The sequence below is a fragment of the Eulemur rufifrons genome, chromosome 7 (genome assembly GCF_041146395.1).
Source record: "Eulemur rufifrons isolate Redbay chromosome 7, OSU_ERuf_1, whole genome shotgun sequence".
NCBI lineage: Eukaryota > Metazoa > Chordata > Mammalia > Primates > Lemuridae > Eulemur > Eulemur rufifrons.
The window spans coordinates 177,049,913-177,067,672 of NC_090989.1; the positions used below are offsets into that span (position 1 = coordinate 177,049,913).

General features: G+C 42.7%; 1 protein-coding gene across 1 annotated transcript in view; it reads left to right on the top strand.

The window, feature by feature from the left end:
- Positions 1-17,055, top strand: part of GXYLT2 (glucoside xylosyltransferase 2) — a 79,771-nt gene extending 62,716 nt beyond the window's left edge. The window contains exons 5-7 of the mRNA XM_069472058.1: positions 511-634; positions 10,265-10,437; positions 16,873-17,055. Of these exons, the coding sequence (XP_069328159.1) occupies positions 511-634; positions 10,265-10,437; positions 16,873-17,055 (480 nt within the window). The remainder of the gene's footprint in view (positions 1-510; positions 635-10,264; positions 10,438-16,872) is intronic.
- Positions 17,056-17,760: the final 705 nt, after the last annotated feature.

The window sequence follows — 17,760 nt, forward strand, 5'->3', positions numbered from 1 at the left end:
GTTCACTGTGGATGGTTCTGGGAAAAAGTGGGAATGAGATATACAGGAAGAATAGTTTTTACTTTTTTATTTTATATCTTTCTGTGCTGTCTGAGTATTTAGTCTATGAATGTGTTGCTTTTCTATGAAATGTAAATCGTTATTTTAAGACAAGGAAAGGTGCTTTTCCTTAAGATACCTTAATTCTGCATCTGTGTGTTGTTCCTTCACTTCACAGACAAGAAATAACCCTAAGAAAGAGGTTCAATCTCAGGCATGGTTTTCTGAGTAGAGACCATGGGCCCAACTCCCATTTCTTGGTCCGTCTAGTAGCCATGCGTACATCTGGCAAAACGCTACAATGGACAGCCCTACTTGGCTTTGTCCTGCGCCCTGAGGATAGCAGGACCCTCCTCTATTTGCTTCATTCCTCCGAAGGACAGAAAGCCTGTCCCTCTCTCTACGTGTCTTCTCAGTGGACAAGACGTGTTTGCTTGGCTTCAGCTGTTCTGATGGTTTTCTCTTTTCCAGAACAGCATGATTCCAACAGGCTTGGCTTGGGAGGACATGCTGTACCCTCTGTACCAGAAGTACAAGAATGCCATCACATGGGGAGACCAGGATTTATTAAATATTATTTTTTCTTTCAATCCAGGTAGGTTCTCTTTCGAGAATGCCGTTTGCGTAGGAGTATGCCCAGCTTGCCCCCAGAGCACATTCCAGGCCCTGGTGCTGTTGACCGGACTTGAATTGTGCACAGAGGAGCCTGTGTTCCCCTGGGAAATTTGCCCTTTCACCCACCACCCTGGGCATCTGACGGAGGCGGGTCCTGGTGCTACTGACACAAAAGGCCAAATGTTGAAACTTCCAATAGTGGACTCCATTTTTAGAGAGTATCTTTTACATTTTACTACACCATTCTTCTAAGAAGTACAATCAAAATTGAATTGAGCCCCCACAGCCATGCTTGGCTAGCTTTGCCTTTTGAAAAAAAAATTGATGTGAGGCACAAACTACAAGAAAATATTATAATTTAAGCAGGAGACCCTCCGTAGCCTGAACAATTGCTAGACTGAACGGAACTGATTCTCAGGGTCGTTGGGGTTAAAGGACTGTGCAAGGTTAAAAAAGCCTAGAATAAAAACTCAAATTCCCAAATCCCTTTTTTTATCCCCCTCAATCTGGAGCAAAAGAAATTCTTCTTATATTATTAAGTCAATGATTTGATGGAGTTGGGGAGGAAAGGGGAGATGAAAATTTCTGGTTTATATTTTTATATTAACACCTAAAGCTAATAAAATTTCTTTTTTTCCCTTTTTTGCTAAAACCTTATTTAATGTCATGAAAATCAAAACCATGTTTTCTTCTTGAGAAAGATCTTTGGGGGTAAAAAAAAAAAAAAAAAAAGCAAAAGCAATCCTTACCCACCCTATTCATGCCTTTGCTTTGTCTTTAAAAACCTTGAAGTAGAAATTACTGTTTACAAAGACTTTGCCCTTGATTGCATGTTACCCTTGTTTTAAAAAAAAAAAAATCTGGTATAAAACCTCATTTCATATGTGTTTGGATCAAAAAAAATCAAATCCTAGAAAAGAAAAAAAAAACAGGTTGATACAGAGTTTCTAGGAAAGACTCCCAATACTAATTCAGTAGAGGAAGGAAATGTCTTAGCTGTTCACTTGTTGCGTGTTTTAATCCATTTCACTTTGACGGTAACAGGGAATTTAGTCTACACCTCCTCCTTTTTCTTCATAAGCAGATTTCATCTTTTTTCTACGTGTACGTGTATTGGTTAGGACTCTCGGCTGCAAATAAAAGATGCCTGGAGTTAGCTGAAGCACAAAAGATACTCTTTAAATAAGCAAAGTGGGGGACCTCGGTGAGATTTACTTTTTCCAAACATTGAAGCTATTTATTCCTGTCTTTGAAGATTGTCATTCTTTGCTCCTCTGCCCTCAAAACAGAGTACCAAGGTTGCATGCTACAGCCACACAGAAAGCCTAACTTCATCCCAATTCCAACTTCCAAGGAGAGAAATCACATGGTTTCTCAGATCAGGTCTGATCAGAAATCAGATCAGTGAGGCCAGCAGCGGGGAGCTAAGGAATAATGGCCGACATTTCTTATGGACTTAGTGGCAGGTGCTATTCTAAGCCTTATCATACTTGAGCCTCACAACAACACTGAGAATATAATCCCCAGTTTACAGATAAAGTTTCCAGTGCGAAAAGAGTTAAATAATGTGCAGCAAAGCTAAGGAGCGTCAGAGCAGGGATCCAAACCCAGGCCACTCTAACTCCAGCCCACATAGCGTAGAGGGGACCTTCGGGGTCGGGCGGGGGATGTGGGGCACCCTAGAGAGCTGGGCAGATATCCCAAAATGTACCTTTCGGCTACATTATTATTTCTTTCTTTTAAATATTGCATTTTCCTGATGTAAATCTCTCTGTCCATATCCCCAAACTAAGGAATTCACACAGCTGCCTCCTCAGAAATCCTCCCAGCCTGTTGCAGATTATTTGAGGACGTGATCAGTGAGTGAATAATACCCAAAGGCAGTCGTAAGCAGCTTTGCAATTAGACACGAGCCCATTGTCTTTAATTGGGGCTGAAACCAACTGAGCTTAATTGCTTCTGCACCACCCGCCCGCCTCCCCCTTCTTTTAGATTCATTGAGTAAAAAGGATATTGTAAAATAATTACGAAGTTGTTCGTTCTAAATCCTGGCTCTGAGCAGTGTTGAGTAAATAACCAAGTTTTCTGGTTTTAGATCAGTGAGTGTTAGGTTATCCCTGACTGTTCGTGCGGCCTGCGTTCAATCTTCCTACTTCACGCTTTACCCAGGTACTTTATTAAACATGAGATCTTTAAAACTGAAAATGCAGCAATAGCCATCACATTGTAAGGTTTCTCTTCATTGACATCGAGGGTGACACTTTCTATAAACCAGAACAAACGATATTTGCAAAAAGGATTCATCCCCTTTATTCCTGGAAAGGACACGGGGAGACGGACTGGCCGTGCCACAGGAGATAAACATGTTTGTTGTTACGGTTCTTTGGGTTGCCATGGGTGAAGCGATGCACATAAAACCTGTGGTGCTTGCCTGGAATGTTGTTATTATTATAGTCTCCTGTAGCCAATAAGACTGCTTTTTAAACTGTGTTTAAAAGTCATTAGCTAAAAAATGTTTTTAAAACTCTTGCTATAATTAGACGGTAAATGCCTGTGGGTGCGTAATTGCAGTGGCACGGAGTAGGCTGCGGGAGGAGCCCGCTGAGGCCCAGGGGGCAGGCAGGTAGCTCATCCCGAAGGACATTTCCTGGCAGGGGAGCCCAGGCGGCTTCCTCAGGGGCTGGAAAACTGCGCTCACATCTTTACAAGTGAGTTTGAGGCAAGAGCAGAGGTCTACAGAAGGGGTAAATCCGACAGGAGCCAAAAGAGAACTCTCGGTAGAAAGATGTGTTTGCACGAATGTGGTTAGGTTCCGGGGAACAAAACTCCACTCCAGCCAGCTGAGTGAGGGCAGATACTGTCAGAGTCCAGGGGCAGTTTCATGACTGCATGAGTCAGGTCAAGCCAGGCTGCGTGAGACCTGGCCGTAGGAAGCTGCCAAGAACCAGAGTGATTTCTTCATCCCTCAGAGGCCTCCTGGTCCCTGTCATCCTTTTTGTTTGTTTGTTTGGAGACAGAGTCTGTTGCCCTGCTAGAGTGTAGTGACATCATCACAGCTCACAGCAACCTCAAACTCCTGGGCTCAAGCGATCCTCCTGCCTCAGCCTCCCGAGTAGCTGGGACTACAGGCGTGCGCCACTATGCCCAGCCCGGTCCCTGTCAACTTTGCTTTTCTCCATGCCTGTCTGAGTCTGTTCTCTCTCAGACAGCATTCTCAGTTTGCCCAAGGTCCAACCCGATTGCTAACCCCAAGTCACTACAACCTCACAAGTCCACAACCAGTGATGATGGATTTCCTGTTTCCTACTTGAAATTCTTGACTAAAAAGAGACTGGCCCAGCCCATCTATGACTCAGTTTCTCTTTGGATTTCAAGACCACTCTTGATCTAGTCATCACGGGCTAGAGGAGAAAGGTCCTATGGCATTTTCGGTCTCAAACATGACCACATAGGTCTGTCTCTTCTTCAGGGGCAATTTCTAGAAAAGTGGGCTGTGGGGAGGGAAGAAAATGGAATGAGCCAAGTGCAGAGGAAAAGGCAGGGCATGCGGCCAGAGCAGAAGCAGTAGAGTTCTGCCAACGGGGAGAGAGAAGAGCTGAAACGCCCGAGGGACAGACATAGAGTGCGAGTTGACTGTGTGATACTAGGGGGTCAGCAGGGGTTCACAGGGCCCACACAGAGCAGGACTCATTGTCACAGGGACAAGTCTCTTCAATGGCCCCACGAGGGCCTTATTCCCATCCTGCCTGGGATCACGGGAGCCCTGCCCTTGTGCGTGCAGCCACATCGTGTACTCCGTACACCCAAACCCCAGCGACAGGCAGCTATGCCTGCTGTGCTGGGGGCTTGGCAGGCCCAGTTATTTGCTATCAGGACTGTTCTGGGAAACTGCTAACAAATCACTGTTTGGGGAAACTGGGACGTTCATGGGCCGTGACATAAAGCACAAGAGAAAAGAACAGAAGTTGTAGGGTCTGTGTGAGAAGGGGTTGTGTCTACTTTATGTCTTTCACAGTGCAAGGCTTAGTGCTTTAAATGGATTTGGTCTTCAGCAGTGTTGGTTGGTTGAATGAATGGAATTAAGAGAACGGAGTGAAGGTGTGAAATAAATGGGAGAGAAAGAGACCACAGCCAGGAAAATGAGAGAAAAGTGAAGCGGGGACAGAAAAGAGAGGGAGACAGCAAGAGCAAGAGAAAAAAGATGCATATGGTAGAAGGTTTAAGGTTCATTTCATTCATTCATTCAGCAGATATTTTTTGAGCACCTACTGTGTGCCAGCCACAGGGCTCGGTGCCAGGGATATCACATCAGATGAGACAAAGTTCCTGTTTTCACAAGACCACCTTTTATTGAAAGAGATAGACTTCCAAAGGATAATATTAATGACTAGACTGTTCAAAATCACAAATTGTGATAAATGCTGTGAAGGACACAAAGGAGGGATTGAGAAGGAGACCATCAAGGCTGGAAGGAGAGAAGAGCTTCCTTGGATTATGTAATCAGAAAAGTCTCCTGGGAAGAATTAATTGCCCTTTTCTGGAGCAAGGTACATTCTGGAGGAAGGAAGAAGAGAATGCCGGGAAAGCTCAGTTCCAGGATGGGATGTTTAAAAAAACAAAACTAGTAATGATGCAATCAAACAGCCTCCGTTCAGTTGATACGGAGTAGCAAGCAAGTAGCAAACCTATATTACCATGAAATTAAAAATGATCAGGTCGGCCACGCGTGGTGGCTCACACCTGTAACCCTAGCACTCTGGGAGGCCAAGGTGGGAGGATCGCTTGAGCTCAGGAGTTCAAGACCAGCCTGAGCAAGAGTGAGACCCCCGTCTCTACTAAAAATAGAAAAATTAGCCAAGTGTGATGACACATGCTTATAGTACTGGCTACTTGATAGGCTGAGGTGAGAGGATCTTTCGAGCTCAGGAGTTTGAGGATGCAGTGAACTATGATTGTGCCACTGCATTCTAGCCAAGGCAACAGAGTGAGACCCTGTCTCTTTTAAAAAAATTATTTTTAATGGTCAGGCATAAACTATTTCATAATTTTAGAGACCCCAAGGGTACGAAATAATCAGAAATGTAAGGAGTAATCAATTCGCACAGTACTTTACAAGTAGTCAGGAGGCTCTGGAAGTAGATGTAGAGTCCTAAAGTCATCACTAAGGCATTTCAGACTCGTAATCAGTTCATGAGCTTATATATATATATATATATATATATATAAAATTGAGAGAAATATAGCAAAGACCAAAGGTTTGAAGATAAGTTGGTTTGAAAAAATATTTTTAAATGAATTGTAGTGGTTCGAGGTTTCAAGGATTTGGAATTTTAAAACTGTTCACCATCATTTTTCCTCAGCAGTGGGAAAAACAACCTAAGCATTTCCTTGTGCTATGTTTTTTAAACTTCAGAGTTTTTACAGCCCTGAGAATCATGCTTAAAATTAGATCCATCTCAGAACAGGTGACTGATCATAGCCAAATGACTCCCATGAGCCCACTCTCCACATTCTAACCAGCCACCCTATGACATCCCTCTCTCCCTCTTTCCCCCATTAAAAAAGTGGAGATTTCAAAGTGTATCCCATGAGAAATTTGTTTGTGAATCTGTTTCTTCTGTTATTTTTAATTGCCTACTGTTTATTTCCTTTCTTTGGGTAACAGCACCCATTTTCTTTAGGGAAATTACTCTCCCCCATCGCATGCAGTCTTAGAGCCCTGCACTCCCATGACTCCTGCTAAACCAGAAAGACCATCTCCTGGGAACTTCAGTCTGAGAGCCCAAGAGCAGAAAGTGGCCAAGGCTGGTTTACGGTGGCAGCGACGTTCATTAGTTCCCTCCCCCCAGACCCAGGAGCTGCCCTGCTTGCCTCACCAATGCGGCTTCATCTCTGATTTTATGAGCTACTCCATCTCCTTTCAAAACAAAAAATCTCTTTCTGTTTTTGTTTCTTAAACTAGAACCAAAGTTGGTTACTTGCAATCTAATATAGATTTTCTATTTCTTGAATATTTTAGGCCTAAAGCAATATATTTATATGACAATATTTCCCTTATTATCTTCCCCTTTGAAGAGATCACCTTTGCCCCAGCAAAACTAAGATGGCTTATACTTTGTAATACACATCCTGATTTCCAAACCTTTTACCAGGATTAGGCCATTGTCTCCTTGAATGCTCTTCTAGGCCTCTGTTTCTGACTGCCAGAATTCCATCTTTACGAAAAGTCTGAGTTTGAATGAAACTGCTGCTCATCTCACCTCCCAGAAATGAACTCTCTTTTCTGTGAACCCTGATGAAACGTGTTCACTTTGACCACACTATGTGTTATACTATCTCCCTTACAAGAGTATAAATTCCCCTGAGGGCAGGAGCAGCACCTTGTCATCCAGTGACACCAATGCCTTGCAATAATGTGGTGAATGAATACTTATTTCAATTATATGCTGCTGAATATATTTTGTGTTTCTTGCTCTGGAAAATTCTGAGGGGGAGATATAAAAATGTGAATTGAATTCTGTCTGGAATCCAATGTCATATTTGAGGTTTGACAACTGGAATTCTTAGCTGGTCTTTAGGAGATATATAAATCCCTGAACTTGGAAGCAAATGTTCTATATATATATATATACCTAGTTGTATTTTCCCAAAGTCAGATGTGGAGCTTTCATTAGAGTCTCAGAGAGATCTGCGCTCCATAAAAGGCTAAGAATAACAGGCTACCTGCATGTCTAAAAGCAAGTGGAGTAAAACATTTATCACAGGGATACTGTGTATGCACCGGAAATGATGAGAGGCTCGTTCAGTTATCTTGTTTTTTCCTGCCAGCAACACAGTGCAGTGGTTCTTGTTGTAACAATAACTATGGTAATAGTAATTATTAGAGCTTGCATGTATTCTGTGCTTTCTACGTGTTAGCCACTGTTCCAGGCACGTATATAGAACTCATTTAATACTCCTCCAAATCCTATTGGACAGGTAATATTTGCAATTTTCCCCTAGTTTACAGATGACAAAACTGAGGCACATAAAAGTTATGCGATTTATTTGAATTTAGTCAACTAGTGGCCAAGTTCTGTATTCAAACCCAATGAGCTGACTCCAGAGCTTGCTCTCTTAGCCACTCTGCTCTTAAGTCACAGCTAACACATGGTAAAGCTGGGATTCAAACCTGGATAATTTTGCTTCTCTTTACTGCTTCTAAATTGAGGTCAAATGTTTCAGAGCTAGGAAATGTTGCAGAGCTAGGAAAGGGTAGAAGCCAAATTAGAACCTACGTCTGTCCATTCCAAAGCCCGTGTCTTTTGTTTTTGTCTTCTGCCTTAGAGTGCCCGTCATCGGCTCTGTCCTCTAAAAAGGTTGCAAAGAGACAAACGGTTTTCTTTTTTTTTCTTTTCTTTTTTTTTTTTTTTTGAGACAGAGTCTCGATCTGTTGCCCGGGCTAGAGTGCCGTGGTGTCAAGCTCACAGCAACCTCAAACTCCTGGGCTTAAGCGATCCTTCTGCCTCAGCCTCCCGAGTAGCTGGGACTACAGGCATGTGCCACCATGCCCGGCTAATTTTTTTGTATATATTTTTAGCTGTCCAGATCATTTCTGTCTATTTTTAGTAGAGACGGGGTCTCGCTCTTGCTTAGACTGGTCTCGAACTCCTGACCTGGAGCGATCCTCCCGCCTCGGCCTCCCAGAGTGCTAGGATTACAGGCGTGAGCCACCACGCCCGGCCAATGGTTTTCTTTTATAGTAGAATCCTAAACTACTCGGAAAGTGACAAAAGCCTTCATCACCGATCTAAAGTCCTTGAAGGCAGAGACTGGACTCTTCTATTATTTGCTTTGTCCACATTACACCCAACAGGCATCCGATAAATATTTGTTGATTCAAGCAATCAGTATATTTACAAAACAGAGAAGGGCTCTAGGACAGTTTTTTTTCCAGCCGGGGACCATAGCAGATGCTTAAACAGTGCAACGTAAATGCCCAGGCAGCCGTCATAAATGAGTGATGTAACCCACTGGGTGACAAAAGCACTTTTGTATATTTTCATTCATTTAATCCTTGCATCTCTGCTGAACACTAAAGTGCAGGAAGGTCACACAGCTGACAGAGAAGTCGTGGTCCAAATCCAGATAGGGTGACTTGAGGAGAACCACTATTCTATCCCACGTAGGGACGATGTCTGTGCGAGTGTGGAGGTAAACGCAAGTAAGAGGAACGTCATGGTGGAATGGAGTTCTCCTGAGAAAAGGAAGATCTCATGATGTGTTGTGAACAATTAGGAGCTTGCTAGAGAGTGCCTCGATGTCACGGGTCTGTGAAAGATGGGACCAGGGACACACCCTACACAGTCTGCCAGATGGGATGTGTGATGATGTCTTCATTCTTTGCTTTCCATCTTCTAACTTTCTGTAAGTAATGTCCAAGCAGTGATCCTTTCCATGAGAAGAGAATGCCATCCACCCAAGGAACAAGCACATCTTGGAAGTTGCTTTTCCAACAGTGGTATATAATTGACTTACGTAATCCTTTTGTGCACTCTTTCACGGGGCCTTTCTCGTGATCTCTCCTTCCACCCCAGCCCTAAAAGACATCAAGCTGAGGAGCCAGGAAGGAGGTCATGAACTTATTGCTAATTGTATAATCCTGGTCACCAAAGGGAAGCTTCCAAACCTGATAGGACTACAGCAGAGTTTCTCAACATCAGCGCTACTACTGTGGTGGGGGACTGCCCTGTCCCTTGTAGGATGTTTAGAGCACCTGCTAGATGCCAGTCGCAGCCTCCCCTGTGTATAACAACCAACAATGTCTCCCCCAAATGTTGCCAAATAGCCCCAGGGAGACGAGGAGAGGGCAAAATCCCCCCCTGGTTAAAAACTACTTCTTCAGAGATAAACGCACACGTACACACATGTGCACACATATAGCCATGGTGTGTATGGTTACCTTAGCGTAGGGTTTTGGGGGAGTTTTTTGTTTGTTTTTTGCTTTTTGCTTTGCATTTTTCCCTTTGCTATTGTAGGTGGGGCTTTTTTTATTGTTTCCCTTTTGTTTTGTTTTTATTTGTTTGTTTTTAATCTGAGGAGTCTTTGTATATTTTGGGGGTCTGTCCATTTCACAAAACCTTTCCAAAGAATTGACTACAACTGCTAACACTATTGAACATACAGTGTACTTGACACTCTACTAAGCATTTTACATGTATGTGTAAAGTGTAATTATCAAAATAAGAGGAAAACCCTGTTATTCCCATTTTACAGATGAGGAAACTGAAGTACAGGGAAGTTAAGTGCCTAGACCTAGAGTTCCCTGGTTTTGAGTGAGAGAGTTGGGATTCGACCCAAGCTATCTGATGCCTGTGTTTGCCTTCTTGTTCAAGATGCTATCCTGCCTTCCTTCGTTGGATGAAACCTACATCATGACTGTGTTCCTTCAATTCTTGACCTCAGAATTTTGATAAATGTTATGAAATCTGGCCCATGAGTCACAATCACACTCCTGTATGTTGAAATCATATGCTGAGTACAGTTAATGGAAATGTTAGTTTAATGGCCAGACGTGCAGGTGAGAGCTGGCGCTGACTGTGGACTTATGTCTTTCTCTTGTCACCACCAGAGTGTCTCTATGTGTTCCCCTGCCAGTGGAACTACCGTCCCGATCACTGCATGTACGGAAGCAACTGCAAAGAGGCTGAGCGTGAAGGTGTGTCTGTTCTGCATGGCAACCGAGGCGTCTACCATGATGACAAGCAGCCCACTTTCAAAGCACTCTATGAAGCGGTGCGGGACGTAAGTGTCGTCTTGCCACCATTCGGCAGACACGTGCTTATCAGCATGAAATAGCACTGCGGGCACTTTGGTCATCAGTCCCTTGGAAAGCCACATATTCCCAAAGCATTGAGTTATCCAGTTCTCCCCAGCCTCAGTCCCTCTGTATCACTATATCCACTAGCTACCCAATACCATACCCACTCTTGACTTAATTTCCACGTATCACTCAATATTTTTTACTTAAATAAATTTACTTTAGGAGGAAGTTTCATGTCAGAAAGAGAATTCCTATGCCATTTTCCATAGTAGAGGGTAACACATTAGGGTAAATGTAATATAACAAAAATAAAATGATATTATTCAGTTTAAGGTAAATATATTGCCTGGTTACCAACCCCAGTCTTTTGCACAATCAGATGTGAAGGTGGTCAATTAGGACAAGGAGCTAAACTGAAAGTAGCAATCAAGACTTCATTTACTTACCTGCAACAGTGCAACCAGGAAGCAGAAAGCGGTTTCAGCTCCCAGTGTTCCATTTTTTTTACCCGCCAAAGGGTACTAAGTGAGGCAAGTAGATGCAGCACAGATGGCAGGAGTCTTCTCACTGCCAAGGAGCGCTAAAGAAAATGTTCCTGCATTTTTATGGCCTCATGGGCCAGGGGTGCGGGGGAGGAGGAGAGAAGGAAGTAGGAGTGGAAAGGTGCTGAGTCAAAGTGGAGAAAAGCACTTTAATCAAGGTCCCCGAAATGAAGGTCCATGAGCTAGAAATGCAGATACGTGTATGAACATGGCTGGCCTGAGCCCTTGCCTGCAATTCCCTCAAGAAAACTGCATTGCACTAGGTGCAGTGGCTCACACCCTTAATCCCAATGCTTAAGAGGCTGAGGTGGGAGGACTGCTTGAGCCCAGTAGTTCGAGACCAGCCTGGGCAATGTAGCAAAACCCCATCTCTAAAAAAATAAAAATAAAAGAATTAGCCAGGTGTGGTGGCGTGTGCCTGTAATCCCAGCTACTCCAGAGGCCAAGGCAAGAGAATGGCTTGAGCCCGGGAATTCGAGACCAGCCTGGGCAATATAGCAAGATCCCCATCTCAAAAAAGAAAAAGATTAGCAAGTTTTGAGGAGGAGTTGAAGACTTCTATGTGAACTCTTTTTGTAGTAAATGTAAAGATTGAAAGGACTTGACTTTGTGATTTGCCACCTAAAATCACATCAAGCATTGCCTGCTAGCACTTTGTCTCCCATGCTTTGGAAAATGGTGTATTTCACATTACTTTTTACCTTGAGATTGCTAGTGGGAAACCAGCAACAGGTACTTTTAGAGATTACCCTTTTGAAACCATAATTCTAAGACATAAAGCAGGGCTTAGCAAACTTGGTCCAAATCTGCCCTGCTGCCTATTTTTGTAAGATATGTGGTCTAGCCAGGTATGGTGCCTCACACCTGTAATCCCTAGCACTTTGGGGAGGGTGAGGTGAGAGGATCACTTGAGGCCAGGAGTTCGAGAACAGCCTGAGCAACATAGCAAGACTCCATCTCTACAAAAAATAGAAAAATTAACTGTGCGTGGTGGTGCATTGCTGTAGTCCCAGCTACTCAGGAGACTGAGGTGGGAGGATCACTTGAGTCCCAGACTTTGAGGTTACAGTGAGCTATGATGATGCCACTGTACTCCAGCCGGGATGACAGAGTGAGACCTTCTCTCAAAAAAAAAAAAAAGATAATGGGGGCTAAGAATGGTTTTTACATTTTTAAATAGATGGAAAAAATTAAAAGAAGAATAATACTTCATGACATGAAAAAACCATATGAAATTCAAATTTCAGCATTCATAAATAAAGTCTAATGGGGACACAATGCCACCCACTCATTTATGATTGTCTATGGCTGCTTTGGTGCTACAACAGCAGAGATGATTAGTTGTGATGGAGACCATATGGCCCACAAAGTCTAAAATATTTACTATCTAATCTTTTACAGAAAAAGTTTGCCAACCCCTGACATAAGTTTGTAGACTTTATTAGGTTTTTTTCCCTAAAGATCTAGGAACCTTCAGGGTTTCATGAACAGGCTTTGGCAACAGTGAAGTGGGGGGTAAATCCCATGACATAGTAACATATTTTTGAAAATGTGCATTTGCCAGGGAGAGTCCCAGAGAATGTTAACTCTGGAATTCCCAGAGTTCTGTGCAGGGAAAGATTTTAGCACGCATCTAAGCATACCTTTCTTCTTGTATATTTCCTATTATTTGGTTTTCAAAGGCCAGGTGATTTAATTATGCAGAAAATGTGTTGTATACTTAATGATACCCTCACATCTCGGTATTGAAACACTGACTCCAGGGGCAAACCCATTCAGGAGGACAAGTGCAAGTTAAATAAGTATGCAGCAGCTGTGTCTATCAGAGCCACTCTCGGCTTTCTTTTATGATCTGTCAGCCCTGATTTGGATTGGGCAATCGTGGTTCTTGCGTTACAACTAATCTTGTTTGTTTTCTGGGTGGGGAATCAGAAATAGGGCTGAATAATTTTCTTTTCTTTTCTTTTTTTTTTTTTTGTTGTTGTTATTGTTGTTGCCCAGGCTGAAGTGGAGTGACTCAATCATAGCTCACTGAAGCCTTGAACTCCTGGGTTCAAGCAGTCCTCCCGGCTCAGCTTCCTAAGTAGCTGATACTACAAGTGCATGTCACCACACCTGGCTAGTTTTTTGTTGTTGTTGTTGTTGTTGTTTTTATATAGACACATCATCTTGCTTTGTTGCCCAGGCTGGTCTCAAACTGCTGGCCTCAAACAGTCCTCCTGCTTGGCCTCCAAAAGTGCTGGGCTTACAGGCGTGAGCCACTGCACCTGGCCAATTTTGTTTATAAATGATATCTGTTTATAATCTGTTTATAAATGGTATCTGATAAACAAATGATATTTGTTTATAAATGATTCTGCCTAATGCACTCAATAATGTTCGCCAGTTGGGCCTAAAAATACAATTTTCATTCAGGCATTTCAATCAGTAAAATCACTAACCCCAACCTGAAATGTGAGTAAATACATAAAAGATGCATTATATTTCCTCATCCTCTATAATGCTGTGCACCATCATGTAGTGGGTCAGAGCTTGGCTTTGGGCCTGGACAGACGTGGGTTCAAATCCCAAATTTGTCACTTTCTGATGATGAAGCTGTTAACTGTGCTCTTACCTTACTGGGCCTCAGTTTCCTCATCTGTGAACCAGAGATAGTAATATTATCTACCTCATGAAAGTGTTGTGAGAATTGAACAAAATGACGGTCATTAAACTTTTAGTACAGCACCTGACTTACCGTTGTGCTCAGTAATTAGTAGAAGTTGTTTTGATGATACAATTTCACGTTTATCTCTTTCTCTAACTTGTTCACATTTTCTCACTTGCTCATACTCTCTCTCTTCCTGTTTATCCATATTTTTCTCTCTCTCTGTGTATATGTTTTTTTCTCTTTCTCCCTTCATCTCTCTCTGAAGATATTCTCACTCTTCCTCTGTGTCTGTCTCAGGTGCACGCACATCCTCACCTTGGTGTCAGGTGTTTGTGTGAAGATGTTGCCTCCCAAACGGAGGGGTTCGTTTGCTCGGCAGGTATCAAGTCAGTAGACACAGTCAAGTTGGTTATGGATAGCAAGCAGGTTTTTATTACTTGGCACAAGTAAGGAGCACACCAGGGATAGTTCCCAAAGCAGTGTGTCCCCCACAAGGGGCTTGGGCTGGTTTTATAGTCAGAGGGTGATGAAGTGTGGTCTGATAGAATCTTGCGATGGGGTGATGCCAGGAAACATACTCTGGCTGGATGCTGCCATGTGATGTCAGGGCTGAATCTGATTGGAGCCTTGTGGTGTCCGCTTCTTAATTCAGTCCCCACTTTTCCGTGGCAGCATTTAGGTTCCATCCATGGTTGCAAGCTTGGTTTATCTGGGTATGCTCAGGTTACGTGACCTTCAACCTGGGGATCCATGGCAACTGGAAAACACCTCACAACTTTGTTACATAAAAGTTAAGCCAGGTTGGTCTAGTTGGGTTACAGAAAAGAAGTCCTCTGAGATAGTGAAAAGTGAAAAGGTATAAAAATAGCAGGGTATGAGTCCAGAGTCCCGGGGTGGAGAGGAGTGTTTGCTAGTTGGGGTCATGGGGAAGGGCTGGGCGAGGCTGGGACATGGTCAGATGGAGGCAACTCTGGGGAGATCTGGGGAAGACCCCGCTAAGCAGAAGGAATAATCAGGGCAAAGTCCCTGAGGCAGGAATTGAATTTGGTGTGCCCAAAGGACAGGGAAGAGGTCGCAGGTGACAGGAATGAGGAGATAAAAGGAGAGAGGAGCTGAGAGGGGAGGGTTCCAGGTCACCTTGAGCCTTTAGAACAAGGGAGGATTTGGAATCTTATTCTAATTGCAGTGGGAGCCCCTGTGGGAAAGTGATAGGCTGTGATTCATGCTTTGAAAACATCACCTTGGTAATGTGTAACGGAAAGGGTGCAAGAGTGAAACACACGGTCATTTGTGAGACTGATTGCAGCTTTCCAGGTAAGCATCGGGAAGATGGGAAGAAGTGGCTATGTTTGTGATGTATTGTCGAGACAGTGGACAGCTGACAGGTTTGGGAAGGATGTGGAAGAAAAAGAGGAATCAAGGGTGACTCCAAGGTTTTGACCTATTCTGTTCCCCTTGATAGGGATAAAGTGGTGAAAAGGACAGAATCAGACCTGGCTTCAAGGGGTTTATCAATGGTTTAAATTGCATGTCGAGGCGAGGAGTGGCCTGTAATCTTAGCTCTTTGAGAGGCAGAGGTGGGAGAATCGCTTGAGGCCTAGAGTTCGAGACCAGCTTGGCAACATAGCAAAACCCTGTCTCTATAAAAAATTAAAAAATTGGCCAGGTGCGGTGTTGTGCACCTGTAGACCTAACAGCTCAGGAGGCTGAGGTGGGAGGATCACCTGATCCCAGGAGTTCAAGGTTGCAGTGAGCAATGGTTGCACCACTGCGCTCTAGCCCCGGAGACAGAGCAGCGAGACCCAGTCTCTTAAAAAAAAAATTGCACAGTGAAAGAAAAATTGTCCCAAACCTCTTCTGGGACAGAACATTCTTGCATTATGTAAGGCATAATCTTCTGGGAAGAAATTGACATTTCTGCTAAACGTGCTTAAGCAATATTTCCGATGAACTTTAAAGGGATTAAGACTTGTTCTAAGAAACCAGACACCCACCCATTCTGCTGTCAGAAAGAGTATGCTGACTTTTAACCGTTCTCCTCTCCCTTTTTTTCTTTCTAGTCTTTTCATATAAAATGTCCTTGTGAAAAATGGATCATTGGCTTGATCTACTAGCAGTCTTTTCACTTTCAACAAGATTGTAATAAAACGTTGACACGTGCTCATAACTAATCAGTCCGAAAGATTTATTTTGGAAAATACTGCTCATGGACATATTCCATGAGAACACGAGAGAATTTTAAAAATAGATAACAACCTCAAAGACCCAATATTAAGTGGGAAATAAACAACCACCAGTATTTGGTACCTGAATTATTAAAGTTCATTGCTAATACATTGTACGAGTAAATGCTAAACTCTGGAGTTTATGAGGTCACCATAGACATACCCTAAAGTTTCTTCATCCAGATTGCTTCAGGCAGCACTTGGTTCCTCACACCTGTAATCCCTGCACTTTGGGAGGCTGAGGCAGGAGGATTGCTTGAGCCCAAGAATTTGAGACCAGCCTGGACAACATAGCAAGACCCTATCTCTACAAAAAATTTAAAAATAAAATTAGCAGGACGTGGTGGTATTCGCCTGTACTCCTAGCTAGTTGGGAGGCTGAGGCAGGAGGATCACTTGAGCCCAGGAGTTTGAGGTTACAGTGAGCCATGATTGTGCCACTGCACTCTAGCCTGGGCAACAGAATAAGACCCTGTCTCTTAAAAAAAAAAAAAAAAAAAAAGGATAGAAAGAAAGGAAGAAAATAAAATAAATATGTAAATTTTCAAAAAGAAAAAATGAAAAAAAGATTGCTTCGAAGACCAAAAATATGAAGAATTCAGTGTTTTGTTGTAGTAGATGTCAAGTGAGTGTCTGCTGGAGTTTTGCTTCCACTCAGCATGAACATGCTATGTATAGACTATCAGGTCCTTAAAGATATGCTTTGATTTTAGATTTTAAGAGCCTTAAGGACCCACGTAAATCTTTTTTTTACAAAAAGGAAATAAAGAAGCTGAGGTCCAGGGATGTTAAATGATTGCCTGGGTTTGCACGGCTGAGTCAGGATTTGAACTTAGATCCGGAGGGCTTTTCACTTGTCTGAGAACACAGAATCCCGTGCCTGGGTGCTTACAGTAATTGCCGTGTCATTTCTTAGTAAAAGCGATTTGCATTTAAGATGGCATTTAAACTAAAATAAGCTTTTTCTTTCTTTCTTTTTTTTTTTTTTATATCTTTCAGTTTCCCTTTCAAGACAATCTCTTTCAATCCATGTATTATCCTCTTCAGCTGAAGTTTCTGGAGACTGTGCACACTTTATGTGGACGAATCCCGCAAGTTTTTCTGAAGCAAATTGAGAAGACAATGAAAAGGGCTTATGAGAAACATGTCATCATCCGTGTTGGCCCCAACCAGATGCGCTGAATACTTTGTGTTGTTGCAAGTCAATTAGGTGTCTTATGATCAAGGAAATATTAATCTTTAAGCTGCCTGGATCTTTTTGTGTGAATATTTAATGGTGCTCCATGACTGTTGAGTTTAAAATGCCTTGTTAAATTTTGCTAAATTAGTTGCCCCTGTAAGGGAACATGCTTTATTTTCATTTTTTCTAAAATGCTATTTATCTGTTTAAAAACAAACAAACAAGCAAAAAAAAAAAAAAAAAAAATGGGCGCAACATCTATAGCTCCAGCTACTAGGAAGGCTGGGGCAGGAGGATCGCTTAAGGCCACAAGTTTAAGTCTGGCCTAGGCAACATAGCCAGACAGAGACCCTACTTCTAAAAAATAAAAATTAAAAAAAAAACAACAACATTATTATGCACTTAACATTGTTCAGGCAGGTCAAGCCAGCTGCGAAAAGGAACTTTTCTGAGCCTTCCAATTCCTGTTAAGTGTCTGAGACCATTTCAGTGGCATCTGAGGTGTTATATTTATCTAGCATTCCTGAGGCACTTTCTATGCAATTGGCTCTCCCACACCCTTATTATAAAAATGATGCATACTTGTGAAACAAACTTGTAGAAAAATGTGGGCCTTATTGACTGATCATGGCTGAGAGCAAAATAAAAAAAAGAGAGGAAATATGGGCCAATGGACCCAAATCAAGATTAGAGTAATCATAATCCTA